Genomic DNA, 21,370 nt, shown 5'->3' on the forward strand with positions numbered 1-21,370 from the left:
AAAAGATATAGAGGACTTTGAATGCCAGACAAATGAATGCCACACCACTGAATAATTTTGAGTATGATCTAAAGTTGTTTAGGAAATATGAGCTGGGCCAAAAAAAAAAAAAAATTAAAAAAAGGGCAGGGGGCATAGCAAAGGAAAAATAAAGATTTATTTTTGGTCAAAGGATTCCATGACTGTAATAATAATACCTATGAATATGATATTTAGTAGTACTTTAGTAGTATTTAATACTAAAAGGTTAAATGTTTACCAAATGTTCACAAATAAGAAAGGCTAAATAATATTGAGTTTACTGGGTAAATATTTTCTATAAAAATATTCCAATAACTTCTAGATCGGTTTTGTTTCCATACATGCATTTCTAATACCTGTTCAGCAATATAAAAAGTTTTGCTGTTTGTTCTGGGATGAATCCATAAACAGCGGAAAGTCTCGCCAAGTATAGGATTATAAGGTTTCTTCAGTCCCTGGTTAAAAAAAAAATGCAATTTCAAATTACAAATACAAAGGATTCAAAATAGTTTAAACTAGTCAAAATGGGTTTAACTGTACTATCTGGGAACCATCCTTATAAAATTTCAAAGTAAATAAAATTTACATTAAATAAAATTAAATTACTTCAATCATAATACAGGTCTAAATGATCAGGTATGTTGCAATTTTGCTAAGTCAAAGAAGCCCAGTAATGTAACTGTTAACAATCTACAGATTACATAAAATATAAAGAATTCATAAAACACTAAAGACAATAAAATATAAACAAACATTATTACCTTTGGCTTTTTATAGAATCCTGACAAATACCATTTCACTACTTTCTTCAAACGGAAATAAGGATTTTCTTCAAGAGCTGCCCTAAAACACAAAACGGTAAACAAAAATTTTAAAAAATGTATCACAAATTCTCTCTCACATTTATTAACCAATAACCGAGTATGAAACATGATTGGAAAACATAATTCTTATTTTAAATGGATGACAAAACAACCATGTAATCAATTTTCAACCATGTAAATCAATTTCTGTTTTTCTTAACCTGGTCACATTTTCCCCCATTTTCCTATTCTTTGATACACTGCCTGGGTCTTTGCTAAAGTAGTTTTTGGAAACTCTCCAAACCAAGGTTTCTGAACTGGGATTCTGCAGAACCTGAGCTGTTGTTAGGGGCTCTGTGAAAATTGCGATTGAAAAAAATAAACATGGATTTTGGATTCAGGCACTGTGTGATTTCTAGCATTTGCAATGTTAGGCAGTGGCCAAGCAGCCTCATTAACAATTTTGTTAGAAGTCTTCAGCCTCATATGTCACTGAAGGACCAATATTTACTTGGTTGAGTCCATTCTCAGTTGTTGATGTTAGAGGAGATCAATGGTAAACTGGTGGATGCTGTAGTACATGGAGGGGAGGACATAGGTTGACGATGGCCTCTTTTGTGCAACGTACCTATCTAAATATAGGATTTTATGGGTATGCAGTCCTTAGTACAAAACACAGAAGTTTCAAATTACAAATATGATGCAGAGTCAAAATAATTAAATCAATACGGAAGGTTTTAACCTATTTTTATTCTTCAACCTGCTCTTGTGTGCTATCAACTGATTTTCCAGAATTAATAAAAACTCAACCAGAATAATGGATAATCAAAGAGTAATTTTCATTTTAAAGAAGAAATTTGTAGGAGCCATGACTCAGCTGCCCCCCCATACAATTCTGCTGTTGTTGCAATCATTGCAAAAACCTGATTGTGTATGTCTGAAGTATATTTTACTGAGAAGTTGATTTTGTTATTGTTGTTTTCTGTTTGTAATGTAGCTACTATGCCCTTATTTACAAAAAGGCATTTACGTTTCACAAGCATGTCTAACAGTCCAATGTGGTGATGTTTTAAGATGAGATGTGAGACAGAAGAGCACAGACCTAGGCTTATTGACAATCGTGCTAAGTTGAAAGCTTGTGCTTTTCTGGAGTAACAACCCTCTGATTGCTCTCTTTCCATCTTGGTTTAAATTCCCTTACTATGCAATTTTATTTTAAAATTAAATATATATAGTTCAAAAGTCAAAGCAATATAAAGAGGTACACATGTCTTGTTACTGCCCCATCTCTCCACACTGTTCCTACTTACCTTCTACAGGTAACTTTTTAAAAAAGCTTCAAGTTTTCTTTAGGCATAAACAAGCATATATAAATAAACAGTCTTGTTTTTCTTAAAAAAGAGTTGCAAACTATACATACTCTTCTGTACACCTTGCTTTTTTCATACACAATTCTGGAGGTCCCTCCAGATCAGTTTATGGAATTCTTCCTTATATGGGTGGATGTGTCACACATTGTTTAACCAGTACACTCTGCTGGACACTGGAGTTATATCTAATGTTTTATTATTACAAACCATGCTGCAACAATCTTGTATATATGCCATTCTGTATATGTGGCATTATATCTGTAGGAGTTATTCCGAGAAGTGAGATTAGTGGATCAAATGATGAATGCACCCATACTTTTGGTAAATACTGCCAGATTACCTTCAGGATGCTGTGCTAGTCTGCACTGCCCACGGTGGTGTATGATAGTCCCTGGTTGCCAACGGAATCTTGGCAACAGTGTGTAATGACAGAAAAGTACAATCTTTCTATTTGAGACAGGGGGCATCTCTCAAGAAAATCTTGTGATTCACAGGAATTTGCCTTACATTCTGAGAGAAATGAATTTCTAGACAGATAAAAGTGCAGAAGATATTAGAACTAGGATAGAAAAGCTTTTTGACTTTTTGTCAATGTGGTGGATAAACAACAATAACTTACTATAATTCAAATGTACATTTTCCTTATTTTGCATGAGGTTTTTACATGTTTAAGGACTGTTCCTATTTCTTCATTTTCCAACTGCCCAGTAATTTCTTCCACTCCTTTTTCTACAAGTTTCCTTTTCTATAGAATCATTTTCATTCAATTTTTAAGAGCTTTTTTTAGGGAGGTTAACATTTTGTCTATGATGAAATTTGCAAAAATTTCCCAGTTTACCAATTATCTTTTGACTCAGCTTTTTATTTTTTTTCAATGTTCGCTCATGCCATTTACAGACAAAAACTGAAAATAAGTCTTGATAAATATTCTAAAAATCAGGTCGCAGGGCCAGATATCAGTGGCACAGAAAGCACAGTGCCTTGAAACACCATTATTGCTGAATAGGGGCAGCAGGTAAGAATTGGAAGCATGGACACAAAGTTGCTGTTCCTTGCAAAGTTTACTGGTTTTCCAAGAAATTGCTGGGACAGAGGTGGATAGCACCTCCTCTGCCTCCTTTAGGTGTGACTTCTTCAAAAATAACACCCAGGATCAGCTGGCAGCTTCAGAAGAAAAGCAAAGAAAATAAGGATTTGTTCCAAAAGCTAGCAACTGGCAGGGCATTCTAGTTCTGGTAAGCTGTACATACCTCACAAGCATGCAGACAGACAAGTATGAGCAAAAACAGACGCCCCAGGATGGGACTGAACAAGGGCTTTTGTAGAGGAGAACAAATGATGCCCATCACCTCTCTCTCTGTGTTAGGTTAGTGAACTGAGGTTAAGGAGCCTATAACAGCAGTGTTGTTGAGTAAAGGGTAGAATTCTTGTTTTCCTCAAGCTTTCTGATATCTCAATTTAACTTCATAAATGGCAACATTATAGCAAAGTATTAAATACGCTTCTTACTAAGGGTCAACCACAGAAGTGGTAGAGAACAGAGAGTGTTGTCTCATTAGAGCGTGATTTTGGAAACGAACGATAATTGAAAATAGCATTCTTGAGAATTTCTAAAATCATGAAGTATTGTCTATTTTAAGAAATAAGAATCTACTTACTCAGATAGGAAATCTGCATGATAGTAGTAATCTGAAAGTTTATCCAGGAAAGAACGGGGTTCCAAAATAAATGTAGGCAGAACCACCTTGGATAGGTCCATGCCAGGACGGACTTGTTTCAATAGTGTCCAGATAAGGCTTTTATTTTCTTCAGATACAGTTTCTGTTTGAGAAGCCTCACCTGCCTGTATCAATTAATGAAAATTACCAAAACATTATATTTATTTCAGACAGATATGTAAACAAGCCAGCTAATGTTGAAAATATGAACTCTTTTCAGGACTACTCCAAGCATTCTTTAAACGTGGAAACAAAAAATAATAAATAAAATCTATAGCTATGAAACTTAGGTAAAAAAGGGTAGCTGAAAAAGACATCAAAGTGAACAATATATACAAGAGATCCACTACAAAAATATTATAGCCTATTATTTTATACTACATTTACTTCTATGATGCACTGGCAATAACAAAGTTATAAACTCATGTTTCCTTGCAACTTTGCACCTGGCAACGACATCAAGCAATATCCTACTTCAAAATCAAGTTTGAAGAAAATGTAAACTTTAAATTTAATAGACTATATTGGTATTTATGTGAGTATATGTGTTTAGTTGTTTGTAAATCCTAATATATTTCATATGCATGCAACTTTTAAAATATCACATTCTATCACAGAAAAATAGGCCATAGATCAAGCAAATAATATCTTCAATTTCATTTAAGAATTCCCAAGAATATGAAAATCCAGAATCTCTAAAAATAGCAGACTTTTACCTCTCCAAGTTCTTCATGGCTCTGTTCAGTGTAGGTAGTCTCCTTTAAAGGCTCAACAGGCTCAGGTTCGATATATGAGTCATCTTGTCTTTCTGATGTATCTGTGTCACTTTCTTCACTTTTCCCCATCACCTCATTATCAGACTCATCATGTTCTTGATCATTTTCTTTATCAGATTTATCAGAATACATATCTTGGTCCTTAAAATGTTGTCGTTCAATTTCACTATCATTTAACCTTAAGGGAAATAATTTTTAGGAGGAAGAATAAAGGATGTTAAGAATGCTCAATTCATAAATAATAATTACATACAACATTTATTGAGAATCTACTATGTGCCAGACAGTGTTCTAAGTGTTTTACATAGTGTTAATTCACTTAATCTTCAAAATAACCCTATGAGATAGGTAGTATTATTATTCTCATTTTACAGATTAGTAAACAGAGGCATAGAAAAATTAAAAACCCGGAGAAATGCAAAAAGATGACACTCTGAGCTCTTTGCCCCTCTACCACTTTGGGCTAAAATCCTCCAAAACCAAGATTTTAGACTACTTGTTAGATATTCTTCTTAGTTTTTCAAACAGCATCACTTGCATCAATCTCACTGTCACTTATGGTATGAAGAAAAAATGCAGGTCCAGATAATCAGATTCTCAACTGAACTCAAATAAATTATGACTTTCCACCTGTATATGAAGGTTTCCAAAGTCACCTCACATGAGTCCAAGAAAAATATATGAAAATGGTAAATGATAAACAATTATATTAAATTCTATTCGTCTGAAAGGTTTAATCCTGAGCCAAATCCAGACAGAATTAAAAATGAAAATTTCAGCTGAAGGAAATTAACCTATGGACTAAAATCAAGTAAGTTTTTCTTAATCTACCCTATTCTCACTTAAAGTGATTAGGGTAAATAATCTGTACAAAAGGGGGAAAGTCTTGGAAAGAGGTTCCAACAAATACCCATTCCTCTATCAATAGCCCACCCCATTCCATCCTATCTCATTCAGGCACTAGGTACTTGGGATTAAGATAAAGCTCCAGATCGTAGGTATGCAAAGAAATAACATAGAAGGTCAGGTAATGGAGATTTTAAAGAGAGTGGGGGAAAAAAAGGAAAAAAAAAAACAAAAAAAACCTGAGCAACATAGTGAGACTATGTCTCAATAAATAAATAAATAGATAAGCCAGCCAGCCAGCCCAGTGTGAAAATACAGGCCTGTAGTTCTTGCTACTGGGCAGGTTGCGACCGGAAGATGGCTTGAGCCCAGGAGTTCCAGGTTACAGTGAGCTATGATTGTGCCACTGCACTGCAGCCTGGGCAACAGAGTGAGACCCTGGCTCTAAAAAATTTTTTAAAGTAATACAGACAGAAAAAAAAAAAAACCAGGCAAAATGATAAAGAAGAAATGTCTAAATCAGGCTATATGAAGAAGAGGAGAATAGCAGTCTAACTTTGAGAAGAGCAACTTCAATGCTGATGAAAGTGGCTATAGAGCAGAAGCCAAGGGATGGGGAAAGGGAGGAAATAGAAAAGTCTAACGTTTTTCCTGCAAAGCAACAAAAAGACCTGAATCTCAAGAAAGTCTTTGCACTACTGCCCAGTTTCCTTGGAGAAATGCTTTTTTAGTGTTAACTACAATAAATGCTTCAGGGAATAAAACCACAAATAGGATACAGTTCCACTCCAAACAGGACATAAACGAATTTCACAAATACCAGGTAGAGTAAGTCCAGTGCCATTACTAAAAACATGTTACTCTATAGAAAGACAGATTATGTCTCATAGTTATAAGGTTTCACACATGATGTAATATTTGAGACTGATCTTGAAGAATATATAGACAGGAGAAAAGAGCAAGGAGGAGTAGGCAGAAATCATTCTTAATAGAAGGGACATCATGCACAGACAAGGTGAATAATTAGCATGGCTATATTTGGGAAAGATAAAGTAAATCACGTTGGCTGGAATCAAGGAAATACATTTCTACACCTGATTATAGCAGCTAAACGAATTTTAAGCCAGTTCTTAGGCCATATAATGGGAAGATATGCAAATTTCAGTCCTAGATACACTACTAAAATTCTAGGCCTGCCAACTAATTTTGTGAACAGTATGGTCTCTGAAACATTACCAACTCAATGGCAATATCTACTTACTGGAAGTTATCACCACTGTGGAGATTGTTAGCACGTAGTAAGCCATAGAAAGTCACATGTGTGCTATCTGATGAAACGCTCAGGTCATGTTCCTTTCCTTCTCTGATCATTGTACGTTTAAGAAGACTAGAACATTTCAAAGCCAACTCCAAAGCATCCATCCAGCACCTTCCTAAAAGAACACAGATTCATAAGCAGTATAATTTTTAAAACTATGAAACTAGCATGCATCTTAACTTACCCTGTTACCACTATTTCTTTTTTTTTTTATTGCCATGAGTAAGATTTTATTTTATTTTTTTATTTTTTTTCTTCTTTTAATTTTTTTTCTCTTTTTTCTTTTTTATTATTATTATTATTATTATTATTATTATAATACTTTAGGCTCTATGGTACATGTGCACAACATGCAGGTAAGTTACATATGTATACATGTGCCATGCTGGTGCGCTGCACCCACCAACTCGTCATCTAGCATTAGGTATCTCTCCCAATGCTATCCCTCCCCACTCCCCCGACCCCACAACAGTCCCCGAAGTGTGATGTTCCCCTTCCTGTGTCCATGTGTTCTCATTGTTCAATTCCCACCTATGAGTGAGAATATGCGGTGTTTGGTTTTTTGTTCTTGCGATAGTTTACTGAGAATGATGATTTCCAATTTCATCCATGTCCCTACTTCTTTGAGAAACATGCACTGGAAAAGTTAATCTGAACATAACATCTTGCTACAATTTCTTAACGAAATCTTTCAGTTTTTCAAATGCTTTTCACATACTAAGCAGCTAGAAACCACTGATAAATGAATAGTATACAGCATGCATTAGAAACTATACCCAATCTAAAATAAACATACTTTATTTTTCAAATCTTAGAACATTAACATGCAGTATAATTTGAAGGTATCAAGCAAGGTACATAAAATATACTTAAGGATTTATGATTCTACTATAAACAAACTATCTGAAGTAACTGTTTTTGTTAATAGGAGGTCTATCCTCAAGATTAACAACCATTCTACTTGTATGTATGAAACTTTTTAAGTCAGGAAAATGCCTATATAATGCTACCATTAACTGCCATATTAGTTAAGAGAAACATTACTAGATTTTTTAAGTAAAAATTTAAAAGTGAACTAGCAGAAAACTTTTCATTTATATTTGTTTAGGGCTCTTAATTTTCATATATATCACTTCAAGATTTGCTGGGAATATCAGCCAAGTAAAGCATCTTCATATTGAAAGCTCATACCTAAATTTTAATTTAAAAAAAATCATCGGCTGGGCGCGGTGGCTCACGCCTGTAATCTCAGCACTTTGGGAGGCCGAGGCGGGCAGATCACGAGGTCAGGAGATCAAGACCATCCTGGCTAACATGGTGAAACCCCGTCTCTACTGAAAATACAAAAAAATTAGCTGGGCGTAGTGGCAGGCACCTGTAGTCCCAGCTACTCGGGAGGCTGAGGCAGGAGAATGGCGTGAACCCGGGAGGCGGAGCTTGCAGTGAGCCGAGATCGCACCACTGCACTCCAGCCTGGGCGACAGAGCAAGACTCCGTCTCAAAAAAAAAAAAAAAAAAAAAAAATCATCTGAGGCCAGGTGCGATGGCTCATGAGGCCAGGTGCGATGGCTCACGCCTGTAATCCCAGCACTTTGGGAGGCCGAGGCAAGCAAATCATGAGGTCAAGAGTGTGAGACCATCTGGCCAACATGGTGAAACCCCGTCTCTACTAAAAATACAAAAATTAGCTGGGCGTGGTGGCGTGTGCCTGTAATCCCAGCTATCCGGGAGGCTTGAGGCAGGAGAATCGCTTATACCAGGGAGTCAGAGGTTGCAGTGAGCTGAGATCGTGCCACTGCACTCCAGCCTGGCAACAGAGCGAGACTCCATCTCAAAAACAAAAACAAAAACAAAACAAAACAAAACAAAAATCAGATAAAAGTAAACTTTGGAAGGTTAGAAGATTCCCTATACCAACCTTGTCTAAACTATGGAACATGAAAGCATGAAAGTGAGGACAAAATCCGTTATTAATTATTAAGATTTTAAAGTTACCCTGATATCATTTAAGTTTTTCTCTCTCCATATTTGCTTCATGAATTAAGTGTTAAAGGAGGAATAAAAAAGGTTGTACTCGAATGTCTTATGTAAAAAAAAAAAACAAAACCAAAACAATGTGTATGTCTCATAAATGGTAACATTTAGTAGTAAAATATAAAAAGTATTAAATGTATCTTTAAGAGTACCATAAAGACCACTAACAAATAAAAAGGTGTTAATATGTCCATGGAGGATGAAGAAAACTCTGAACTGCTAACTCTTCAGTAAATCACACAATGCTTCCTTTCTATCAGATTTTTGTCTATTAAGTTACTCATATATTTAGCATTCAAAACAATTTATGATTACCATGCTTCTGCTGCAAATGCCATACTAAAAATATATTTCCCCAGAATAATACAAAGTGGCATAAAAAAAACTCTTAAAAATGAAGACCAAAATCCAATCCATCAAAAACTATACTTACCATCTGACTCTGAAGTAGCTCGGATGATCAAATAACTGCTAGGTAAGGGTTGAGTAATGGATCCAACCGCTTCACCTTTTGGACCCTTAATAACAAAATAAACAAAATAAATGGTATAGAGTAAGTATTACGAGATCTCAACTTTATACTATCCAATATTATCTGTAATAATCTAAATCAGGTATGGATTATAATCTAAAAGCAAACGAGCTTTAATTTAATCATTCTTAAGAATGCAAATGTTAAGTATTAAGAAAAATTTTCTAACAAATATATCTCCTTAGCAGCAAACTGAACAAATGAATTATCACTTAAATATTATCTCTACATATTGCTTACATACTAAAGAGAACCTAAAGTTTACCATATTAAACCAAATTTTAAAATGTCCATCCCATGGATACAACTAATGAGATAAGAAATACTAAATTTCTAGAAGGCTAAAGAAAGCATGTGGAAATAGAATTATAATTTTAAAAAAAGAGGAATGAATTTTAACTGGGTCTAGGGAAAAATAAATCTCCACTTTATAACCAACGACATACACCTGTTTTTAAACACCAACTATATAAGCTGATTTTATTTTTCCAGAAACATGAAAGAAAAAGAAATTCTGTTGTTGTTGTTGGCTAGGGTTGTTTGTTTTAGAAGTATACAATACTAACACTAATTAGTATCACCAATGCTAAACTTAGGTAGACACGAATCTGGAGAGGAAACTAAGTACTGAATTTAAAGTATAATTTTGATACAAAAGCATAATTTTTAAGTTGTTTTCAAAGGGTTCTTTAAAATTATCAGGTCAAAAAACAAAATAAATTTCCAAAAAGCATAAAACGTTAGAAAGTAAAGATGTAGATTCAAAATGAAAACAGAAAAAAAATTAATATGGCTTTAACAAATACTGTAATATTGTGCATTTTCAAATAGCTTTACAATTTATGGGTCAGTTCCTAAAACCAGTATATAGTGGGACATGGAATCAGACTGCCTGGGTTTCAATCATGGCTCCGTGCTAGAAAAACAGGGTTCAATCTCTTTATGTGTATAATGGGAAGAAACTGTATCCTCCTTATAGGTATGAGAATTAAATAAATGATTTCATGTAAAATATTCAAGGACCTGACACAAAGAACTCATAGCTGTTACTATTTCTTAATCACAAACACTGGCTTCTAAAATATTTAAACAATATCCTAAGTAGGTTTTGCTTGTGGGAAGTATTTATACAATTATACAGATTTCTCTCTTCTTCCAATATTAAGAATTAAATATTATAAATTTGACATTAAAATCATTAATATAATGGCTTAAAAATTTATTTTAATGCTTGCAATTCCTAAGAGTAGTAGAATACTATATATATACACACACATATATGTGTGTATATATGGTATTTTTGTATATGTGTATATATGGTATTTATATATATGTTTTTATATGTATATATTTTTTGTTGTTTAAAAAGGTTTTGAAAGTCATTTTCTCCGCTTGAGAATCGCTTAATATATAAATGTCAGAGGTTCGGGGGGTTAAATTCTTACCCCTGCAGGAAGTACCTAACCTCAGAATGGAACTAACTCGGTAATCCCAAATTTATTCTCGCTGTGACTCCAGACTACTGAAATAACGATTAAAAAGTCCAAGTCTTTTCCTAGGTGTATGTGTATTACGTTATTAAGCAATACCCTCCCCGCCCAAGAAAAAAGGATTAAGCTACTTTTAGTTAACCGTAATCTCAATTAGGTGGTTTCCCCTAAAGGAGAAATTCTAACTTCTTTATTCTAAGATAACTGGCCTTCTTAGAAACTAAAGCAATGATCATTTTGTAAAAACTTAAACTAGGCTAGGCATGGTGGGTCACATCTGTAATCCCAGCACTTTGGGAGGCTGAGGCAGGAGGGCCCAGGAATTCAAGACCAGCCTGGGCAACACAGAAAGACCCCATCTCTACAAAACAGGTTTTAAAAAATTAGCTGAGCATGGTGGTATGTGCCTGTGGTCCTAGCTACTTGGGGGGCTGTGGTGGGAGAACTGCTTAAGCATGGGAGGTTGAGGCTGCAGTGAGCAATGATCATGCTACTGCAGTCCAGCCTAGGTGACAGTAAAACCTTGCCTAAAAACACACACATACATACACAAAACCACTTAAACTTGATTCATTTATTCAGTTAGTATAATGCTTGTTTGTTTTTTTGAGACAGGGTCTTGTTCTGTTGCCCAGGCTGAAGTGCGTGGCATGCTCATGGCTCACTGAAGCCTCCTCGACCTCCCAAGCTTAAGTGATCCTCCCACCACAGACTCCTGAATAGCTGGGACTACAGGTACATGCCACCATACTCGGCTAATTTTTGTATTTTTTGTAGAGACGGGGTTTCGCTATGTTGCCCAGGCTGGTCTCGAACTCCTGAGCTCAAGTGATCCAACTGCCCTGGCCTACCAAAGTGCTGGGATTACAGGAATGAGCCACTGCACCCAGCCACTGTAATGCTTTTCAGTTATAAAAAACATTAATGCTTCATCTTTAAAGAAACCTGCCTCTTTCTCAAGAGTAAGTAATTAAAAAAAATTTTTTTTTAAGAGTAAGAAAGACTGCTTCTGCTTATAGGCTTCCCATCACACCTTTACATCACTACAGGAAAGACCACAAAAATAAATGGCAGTTTCTGTTCCAGGTAATCCTATTCACCATTTTGACAAAGAGAAAAATCACGGGCGGCGGGGCGGCGGGAGAGGGGGGAGGTGGGTGGGAAAAAAAAACCAACAACAATAAATATAATACAATGTTACAAAGCCGAGTTAGTAATTACAAACTGAAAAAAACATAGTACAAATTGAATCCCCAAGGGCAAAAGAGATAAAAAGATGAAATATAAAAAGTTAGACCTCAAAGGTAAAGCTTTTTGGTGCACATTTTGTTGTGGGTACAGGCAGAATGGGGAATAATGCACTGGAAAGCAGAACAGATTTATAAGTCCTGGCAGAGGACTAAACTCATTTGATTGATGTATCTCAGTTCTATTCATGGATTATCATCTTTACCTTTCACCTATATAACAAGGGCTTACATACCTTCACTGCCCAAATAGATTGCTCCAAAGGATGGAAAAGTTTGAAACAAAAGCCATCCTTTTTTGATGGACGTTCAATGATTTCACAGGCATTCAGAAGAACTGTTCCTACCCACTGACCATTTTTTTGGGTTTTATAGATCAGTAGCACCCCAGGTTTCAACACACACCATAACTTGGTCCAGCTCTTTAGAGTACCACGAATCTACAGAAAGATAAATTTATTTTAAAAAGGAAGATCTGTTCTCCAAGGTCCAAACCAAAAAACTGCAAATAAGATGTTTTAATTTAAAATTTCCATAACACGTACACTTTAAATATTTTATTTAAAAGCTACTACATGGCAAGCACAGCAAACAGACATGAAAATGACATGGCTCTTATTTCTAAGAAACTTAAATTTTAGTGGGAGACAGGCCAACAGTTTCAAAGTAGTGTACTAAGTAGGATAATTTTCCTAACATATGATGATTCTGCTTAAAACAATTTTTCCCCTTCACGACATCAACAGTGCTGAAAACACTGTTGGCATACACTAGGCATTCCCTAAGTATTTGGTGAGTGGTAGGAAGAGAAAATAACTTCCTCCTAGCCCTTAAAATTACCTTATTCAAATTACTTTGTTCCTAGTAATTACATAAAGTATGCCATTTAAATTTATTGGAGAATATTTTAAAATCAAGTTACATGAATCCCTATACTCTCATAAAATGTTCTTCATCCTAGGGTTTAATGCTATGTCAATAGTAAGTCTAAAACTACTTTTTCTATAAATTTCTATTTCCATCATCTATTAAAATTGTGTCTATGCAATTCAGTGAATTCAAAATAGTGAAAGGATGTTAATATTTAGATCAAAAATAAGAATTATACTTTTATTTACTGTAAAACATCTGTTATTTCAATGCACCTACATGAAGTACGAAATAACACAGGATTCCCTAATCCCCCAAATAGGCATATCACAGTAACTCTCAACAAGAAACATTTAGAAAGAAGGAGTTTGGAGCCAGGCATGAAGAAAAGAGAAAATCTAAGATACGTGTATATGTAAAAGAATGGTAAGACAAGAGAGGCGAAAGGAAGATAGGTACCCTGAAATAACATTTTGGATCATGGAGATGCAACAGAACACGGAGGACAAATTATCAGAAGGAAGGTAAGGCAGAGAAAGTCAGCCAGGCAATGTGTTGGGGACTTAACAGAGGGCAGCTTTAACTCTGAAAAACCTAAGTGAGATCTTGAGCTAATGCACTTCTAAGGAGAGTCAAAACAAGTTGGAAGGTATTATTAGCACAAGATCGAAAACCCTAGAATTAGTTAACTGAATTGTCAGGGAAACTATCATGTTAGTGAGGGGAGTCCTATGACAGATTTCATAAGGATTATGAGGTCAGAGGCCTTAGTAAGTCTTGGCAAAAGTGGAAAGCTTTCAGGGTTGGGGTGATTCTCAGGTACATGCCAAGTACTAAAATTTTCTGTGAGTCAGAGTCCTAGGAGATCACTCTTAAACTTAGGATTCCTACAGCTGTCTTTCAGATAAGAATGAGAAAGAGGATAGAGTGACCAGGATGAAAGAAAAGGAAATAAAAATAACCAGAGGCCAAAAGAACAGGGTCTGGAAACAGCAATGTGTGCCTGTCTGATAATTAACAATTTTCATTTTTTAAAAATATATTATGTATCCAACTGATTATTTTAAAATAGCTTTTATATTAAGTTTGTCTCATCTTTTCAATAATATACCAAGTATATGGTAATATTTAACAATAATTGGAATAGCAAGCAACGTATTTTTTACAGCATATTGTATTAGACAACATATCACACAAACCAAAAAGCTTTTTTAAAAAAACTGCTATACTGTATGTAATTGATGCTATTGTTAAGAAAGACATTAAGATTCCTTCTCTTCATTAAGATGGGAACACAGAACCTCCGGGAATACAATAATAGTTTCTTTGCCAGTGAAAAACAATCATTTTAGGAGTTGTTTTTGTCTTTTAGGCTTTAGGTATACTCCAGGCTTTTCCATTCCAGTAGGTAAACATCCAGCAATCTGAATTCATGATTCAAAACACACTGACCTTTAACCAATCAGCCATAACAATAACAGAAGGATCTGTGATTGTACTGAGCAGCTCCTTTGTGGCTCTTTTCTTTTCTTCTCGGTAATTTTTCTTTTGTACCTATTTTATAGAAATAATAGAAAAGCTAAAAACTCAACAGAAATGAGCAATTTATTTTAAGTTCAGGGGTACAAATGCAGGTTTGTTATATAGGTAAACCTGTGTCATGGGAGTTTGTTGTACATATTTTATCATTCAGGTATTAAGCCTAGTACCCATTAGTTACTTTTCCTGATCCTCTCCCTCCTCCCACCCTCACCCTCTGAAAGGCTCCAGTGTGTGTTGTGTCCCTCTGTGTGTCCATGTGTTCTCATCATTTTGCTTCCACTTCTAAGTGAGAACATGCAGTATTGGTTTCTGAGTTAGTTTGCTAAGGATAATGCCCTCCAGCTCCATCCATGTCTCTGTAAAAGACATGATGTCATTCTTTATTATGGCTACATAGTATTCCATGGTGTACCACGTTTTCTTTATCCAGTCTCTCATTGATGGGCATTTAGGTTGATTCCATGTCTTTGCTATTGTGAACAGTGCTGCAATGAACATACACATGCATGTGTCTTTATAACAGAATGATTACATTCCCTAGGGTATATACCCAGTAATGGGATTGCTAGGTCAAATGGTAGTTCTGTCTTTAGGTCTTTGTGGAATCACCACACTGTCTTTTATCCTAATCTAGTATTCTAAAGAGGTTTAGAATTTCATACTATAATGGTGGGAGTATAAAAGTCTAAACCGCTTTAGAATTCCAGAATCTTACAATAAAAATGCTGTTTTTTTTTTTTTTTTGAGCAGGAGTTAGTCTTAGACAACTAAGGTTAGAATCTAGTTTTTCTGATCACTAGTCCAGTTCTACGTATCTTTTAAATAATTTTACCTTTTTTTTTTTTTTTTTTTTTTTTTTTTGAGACAGTCTCACTCTGTAACCCAGGCTGGAGTGCAGTGGCAGAATCTCAGCTCACTACAACCTCCGCCTCGTGGGTTAAAGCAATTCTTGTGCCTCAGCCTCCCAAGCAGCTGGGATTACAGGCATATGCCACCATGCCTGGCTAAGTTTTGTATTTTTTGTAGAGATGGGGTTTCACTATGTTGGCCAGAATGGTCTTGAACTCCTGGCCTCAAGTGATCCGCCCGTCTCTCAAAGTGCTAGGATTACAGGCATGAGCCACCACACCTGGCCAATTTTACCTCTTTTTAATTACACAATGCATTAACACAGCCTCACAATAAAAATTTCAAACATAAGGCTAGAAGCCATTTTTATTATACCCCCATCCTATTCCAATCCTCTGAATTGATGACTGTTAACCTTCTGGAAAACACTGTCTTTTCAGACCTTTTCTAAGTAACAACCTATAGAAATATGTAGATTTTGTGTTTAGCATGCAAAAAGTTCCCCCAATAAACACTTTTTGAAGAGTATTCATGTCTGTATCATTCTCATTATTTTAAATGTTACATAGGATTCCTACTGCAAATTAAAATAATAAGAGCGCTAACCCTGAGGGCATTCTGTGAACCAGCCACAGTTCTAAGCACTTTACTTGTATTGTCATTACCTCGTTTAATCCTCACAACAACCTTGTGAAGTAGAAGTATTATTATCCTTATTTTACAGACAAGAAAACTGAGGCAGAGACAGTAACCTGCTCAGAATCACACATTTAGTAAATTGTAGAGTCAGGATTCAAACAGGGGCAGACTAGCTCCCAAAGCTATTCTTTTAACCACTGGCCTATACTGCTTCTATAATATTTATTAATATATTCTCTTACTGATAGAAACCTTCTCTGTTACCTATTTTTTCAGATAACAAAGAATGCCACAACTGTTTGCAATTGGAAGTTTTGCTCTCTTTCCCAATACTAATACGTAAGTTATAAATAATTAAGAAACCATAACTATAAAATTAATTTATCCAAAATATCAAAGTTTCAACTTCATAAGTTAATTCTGATAATTTGGGGAATCAGCAGTGGACTAATGAGGTCTTATTGTTGCTTTGTTGTTATAATTTGGAAGGGAGAAGAGTGATGATAAACTATTAGTGACTACATTTTTAAAAACTAACAAAATCTTCCACCAGAAAAGTTGCATTTAATGATAAACAGACTAGACATAATACAATTTTAATAATTCTATACCCCCAAAACTTTAGATTTTGGTCTTTATTAATCTATCTGATTTAATATGGGATGCAAATACAAATATATATAGGACCAGGCATGGAACACAAATGGTAAAATAGACTAGTCAGGAACCAGAGCCAGTTGGAAAGCATGTGTTTCTTAAGCTCCAGATTCTATGGCCACTCAGGAAGGTAAGCCCAGTGCTACATATTTCTCAGAGAAATTGGAAATCTGGACTTTTAATTAACTGTTGGGTCAAAATTTTAAAACATTATGCAGGTCAAGTTCAGGCCATGACCCAGGAGTTAGCAATCTCTAATTTCAATGGGTGCCAGAGTTCCCATTAGGAGTTCCACAACATAGTGATAATATACCTAGTTTGGATACAGCTGTGTAGAGATAACACGTCCTCAGCCTCTGCAGTTGCCATTTGAGGCCTGAAGCAGTCTGCTCTGTGACAGTCATCAATTAGTCTTATCAGTTGACCACACTGTACCATACAAATATTAACATTTTCTATGTGTGCCTGCCTGTCTGTACCACTGGATGTTTTTTCTTTCTTTAGGAACACACATATATATTTATCTTATTAGTCTACTTCCAAACACACATGCAAAGCACAATGTAAATTACCTTTCAGAAACAACTGGAAACTAACCTTAAGAGATTCTTTTTTTGTGAGTTTGCTTGAAGTTGAACTGTCCTTCTCTGAGCCATTATAAAGTTTAGATTCAGACTGAAATCATACAGAAACAGAAGAGAAATAATTAAATCCTTCAGATTTTCTACACTTCGCACAAAAATTAATGTTAAAACTATGTGACGTTTTTCTCATTTATTGGTATGATTTAATCCAATGTCAATTTTCGAATAGAATTTTTCCCTATATGTCTTTAAAAATGAATCCATGTTAAATCCATAAATATAAAAAGGTTAAAACTAATCAGTATACAAACCTACAATGTGAAGTTAAATAAGATCATCTGTAGATTTTACATTCTATTTTTTTAAGAGTATTTCTAAGAACATATATAATTATTTAGTTATTTTTAGAACAAAAGTAGCCAAAGCAATGTTATCTTTTAACGGCTGAAATATTCTAAAAACAAACAAAAAGACACAAATTCTAAAAAGCTGACGCACATATTGCCCCACTTCTACTCCTCCTTCAATAGGAAGAAATACAAACACCTCTAGAAACTAGTATTAAGCCACTCTAATTTGTACAGTGTGTAAACACCAATATTTCTAGGATCTATTACTTCCTACCTATGGAGTGAGTAGGATTTCCTCACTAAATTATTCATATCTTAAATTTCTTTCCAGACTTTCAGTTTACACTTCACATTTTTATTTAATCTTCACAAGAATCTTGAAAAATAGGCACAACAGATTGTTTTATCTCCATTTTACATATCATGAAAGGGAGGCTCAGGAAGGTTGATTTTCCAAACTAACAATCATTAACATTGCTGAGATCAGAACCCAGGTTTCCTAATGCAATGCTTGTTTAAAGAGACCACATAGGTTTACCAGAGTAGAAAAGTACAAAAGTTAAAAGCTCTATTTATTTTGGAAAAACAAAATTAAACATACTCCTTCAATGTCCAGAAGTTTTATTTTTAACTATTGTTAGACATAGGAAAAGGCACTAAAGTTCTTAGCAGTACTCCTAAGCAGTGCCAAGAAAGTATACAGAACTTGATCCAAATGGTGGCTTTCAAATGTTGAGCGGCCAGATGTGCATAATATCACTAGACATCATCAAGGATACACACATTTGTATACAACTCCCTCAATTTTTAGATTAATAAGAACAGATAACACATTTATTTGTCAATGATACCCAGTGTGTATCACCCGAAGAAAAGAATGAACTTAGTAAATATCTAATGAATTAATAAAATGAAAATAAAATAGGTACTTGCAGCTCATTTCTCTCATCTCTCCTAAAAACACTTCTGCTACTTGGTATGAAAGATGGGCTATTAAGGTGATGGTATTAACTGGCTGAACCAGAAGGGAAATGCAAACAATTCTCAATGTAGAAATCAACCTAGTTAAACTTTTGGGAAAGTTACTCCTTTAAGAACTGGAGTTGAAACATCACATTAATTACTCCAATGATGATGGCATATATTGTGATACCAAAACAATTTCATAACATTCCTCAAGCCAAACAGGTTTCTGTCTTCTCCTTGGCCCTGGGAACACAAAATGGCATGGCTATTGTCAGAGGAATATGATGGCTTAAAATTATTAGGAGATTCTACTTCCCACAACTTAATAGGACAATGTTCATAGTAGTGTACTTTTTAGAAACTGTTAAATAAAAAATACTAATAGCATTAGCTTAAAAGTTAATGAACATTCATGGTTGTTTACTATTTACCAAGTACAGTTAACTCTTGAACAACACAGGTTTGAACTGCGTAGGTCCACTTATAGGCAGATTTTTTTTCTACGGAAGTTACACTGAGTGTACCTGCCTTTCTTGCTTCCCCTACCACCTCCTCCGCCTCTTCTGCCTCTGCCACCTGAGACAGCAAGACTAACTCTCCCTCGTCAGCCTACTCAATGTGAAGATAACAAAGATAGACCTTTCTGATGATCCACTTCCACTTAATAAATAGTAAATATACTTTCTCTTATGATTTTTTAAATAACATATTCTTTCCTCTAGCTTACTTTATTGTAAGAATACAGTATATAATACATATACAAAATATGTGTTAATTGACTATGTTATCAGTAAGGCTTCTGGTCAACAGTACACAATTACAGTAGTTAAGTTTTTAGGGAGTCAAAAGTTATATGCAGATTTTTATATGCACAGGGGAGGGCAGTGTCAGTGCCCCTAACTTCCATGTTGTTCGAGGATCAACTGTATGTATTAAATATTTATATACTCAAAGCAAACTTAGGAGATAGTAGTTGTATCCCTCTTTTACTAATGAGGACACTAAAACTAACAGATTAATATCTTTCCAAAGTCACAAAGCTACAAAGTGGATGAGCTGGGATTTGTACCCTAGTCTAATTCCCAGCTTCATGTTCTTAGTTATCTCACTATATTAATTTCTTATCTTTTAAAACTGTTCATATGGTATCTTAAAGTTAAGATCTATCTTTATGAACAAGGAGAAATCTGTGGCCGGGCGTGGTGACTCATGCTGGTAATCCCAGCACTTTGGGAGGCTAAGGCGGGAGGATTGCTTGAGCCCAGGAGTTCAAAACCAGCCTGGGCAACATGGTGAGACACCGTCTCTATGAAAAATATAAAAATTAGCTGGGCACAGTGGCATGTCCCTGTAGTCCCAGCTATTCGGGAGGTTGAGACAGGAGAATCACCCGAGCCTAGGAGTTTGAGGCTGCAGTGAGCAGTGGTTGCACTACTGCACTCCAGCCCAGATGACAAAGTGAGACCTTGTCTTAAAAAAAATCAAATTTGTTTCCCTAACAATTCTATATGATAAGCTCTAGCGTGGTTATTCCTAAAAGATTACTGTACATCGGGGACCAGCAGGCCAGAAGGGTGTCACACGGGCTTGGTAAACCGACCTCATGGAATCTTTAACTCACATATCTCAAGGAATCTCTGCCATAACATGTAGTCTAGTTCTGTAATACAAAAACGAATGACCAAGTTCCACAGTCTTTTCTAAATTACTACCTCAGTTTTCTGAATCAAAACACCTTTCAAATGCCAAAAATGTAAATGATTTTTTTGTTGGGGATATTTTACTAAACTAAGTTTCCCTTCCTTCATAAACTTTATTGACCACTCTCTTAATGATGACCATCAAGATAAGCAGGTTTAATGTATATTACTGCTTGCCTCTTTGTTAAATGGCATTAGAATGCTTAGCATGTTATATATTTTTACTTCTTTCCTTCTCTTTTTCTTCTTTCTTTTCCCCTTTAACTGCTGTCCCCTTATAGGCTCTGTGACTTTGAGACGTTAATTTCATCTGTCAGTCTTAGTTTCTTCATCTGTAAAATGAAGATACTACTACTAATTTATAGGGTTGCTTTGAGGGTTAAATGATACTTAAAGTGTTTAACTTAGTACTTGGTAATATATTGTTTCAGGTTTATGACTGTATCTCAGATTGCAGGTGCTATCAAAAATCTGACCTTTAGAGATTTAAATAATGGGGCATTTATTTATGAAAATACTTTGCAATTTGCTTTGAAAATTACAAAATGCTACAGATACAAGGAACGACAAGGATAATGATGTTATTGTGATAACATCAGACATTTTGGTTTAGAAAGGTCTGTTAACTATAAAATGTATATTTTAAAGCAAGTAATAGATGATTTAGCAAACCTACAAGGCAAATAGTTAAATGGTTGAAAAATCAACTCAAAGAGATGTGAGCTCAAAAACTCCTTATCCTTTTAACAGAATTCCTTTTATCCCACTAGACACATTAGTTATGTTATAATTCCTTTTGTTGAGATGGATAATTAAAAATTCATTTTAAAATGCTACTTTGTGATAATCTGATTAACCGACTTTTCCAATTCACTCATTCATACAATGAAAAAGCTTAGGAAAAGGTGCATGAGAAAGAGGAACTGCCTTATTTTATTTTTTGAGACGGGTCTCACTCTGTCACCCAGTCTGGAGTGCAGTGGTGTGATCACAGCTCACTGCAGCCTCCAACTCCTGGGCTCAAGTGATCCTCCCACCTTAGCTTCCCGAGTAGCTGG

The 21,370-nt window shown here is 35.1% G+C and overlaps 1 protein-coding gene across 8 annotated transcripts in view; it reads right to left on the bottom strand.

Annotated features, from left to right (window-relative positions):
• Nucleotides 1-21,370, bottom strand: part of OSBPL8 (oxysterol binding protein like 8) — a 215,296-nt gene that overhangs the window by 39,483 nt on the left and 154,443 nt on the right. For all 8 annotated transcript variants that reach the window (XM_009248048.4, XM_009248045.4, XM_054526369.2 and 5 more), the window contains 9 exon segments: nt 17,310-17,387; nt 14,478-14,579; nt 12,392-12,595; nt 9,320-9,404; nt 6,796-6,967; nt 4,629-4,866; nt 3,853-4,037; nt 783-864; nt 378-476 (listed from right to left, as the gene is read on the bottom strand). In XM_009248048.4, coding sequence (XP_009246323.1) covers nt 378-476; nt 783-864; nt 3,853-4,037; nt 4,629-4,866; nt 6,796-6,967; nt 9,320-9,404; nt 12,392-12,595; nt 14,478-14,579; nt 17,310-17,387 — 1,245 coding nt within the window.

The sequence above is a fragment of the Pongo abelii genome, chromosome 10, assembly GCF_028885655.2.
Source record: "Pongo abelii isolate AG06213 chromosome 10, NHGRI_mPonAbe1-v2.0_pri, whole genome shotgun sequence".
In the NCBI taxonomy this organism is placed as follows: Eukaryota; Metazoa; Chordata; class Mammalia; order Primates; family Hominidae; genus Pongo; species Pongo abelii.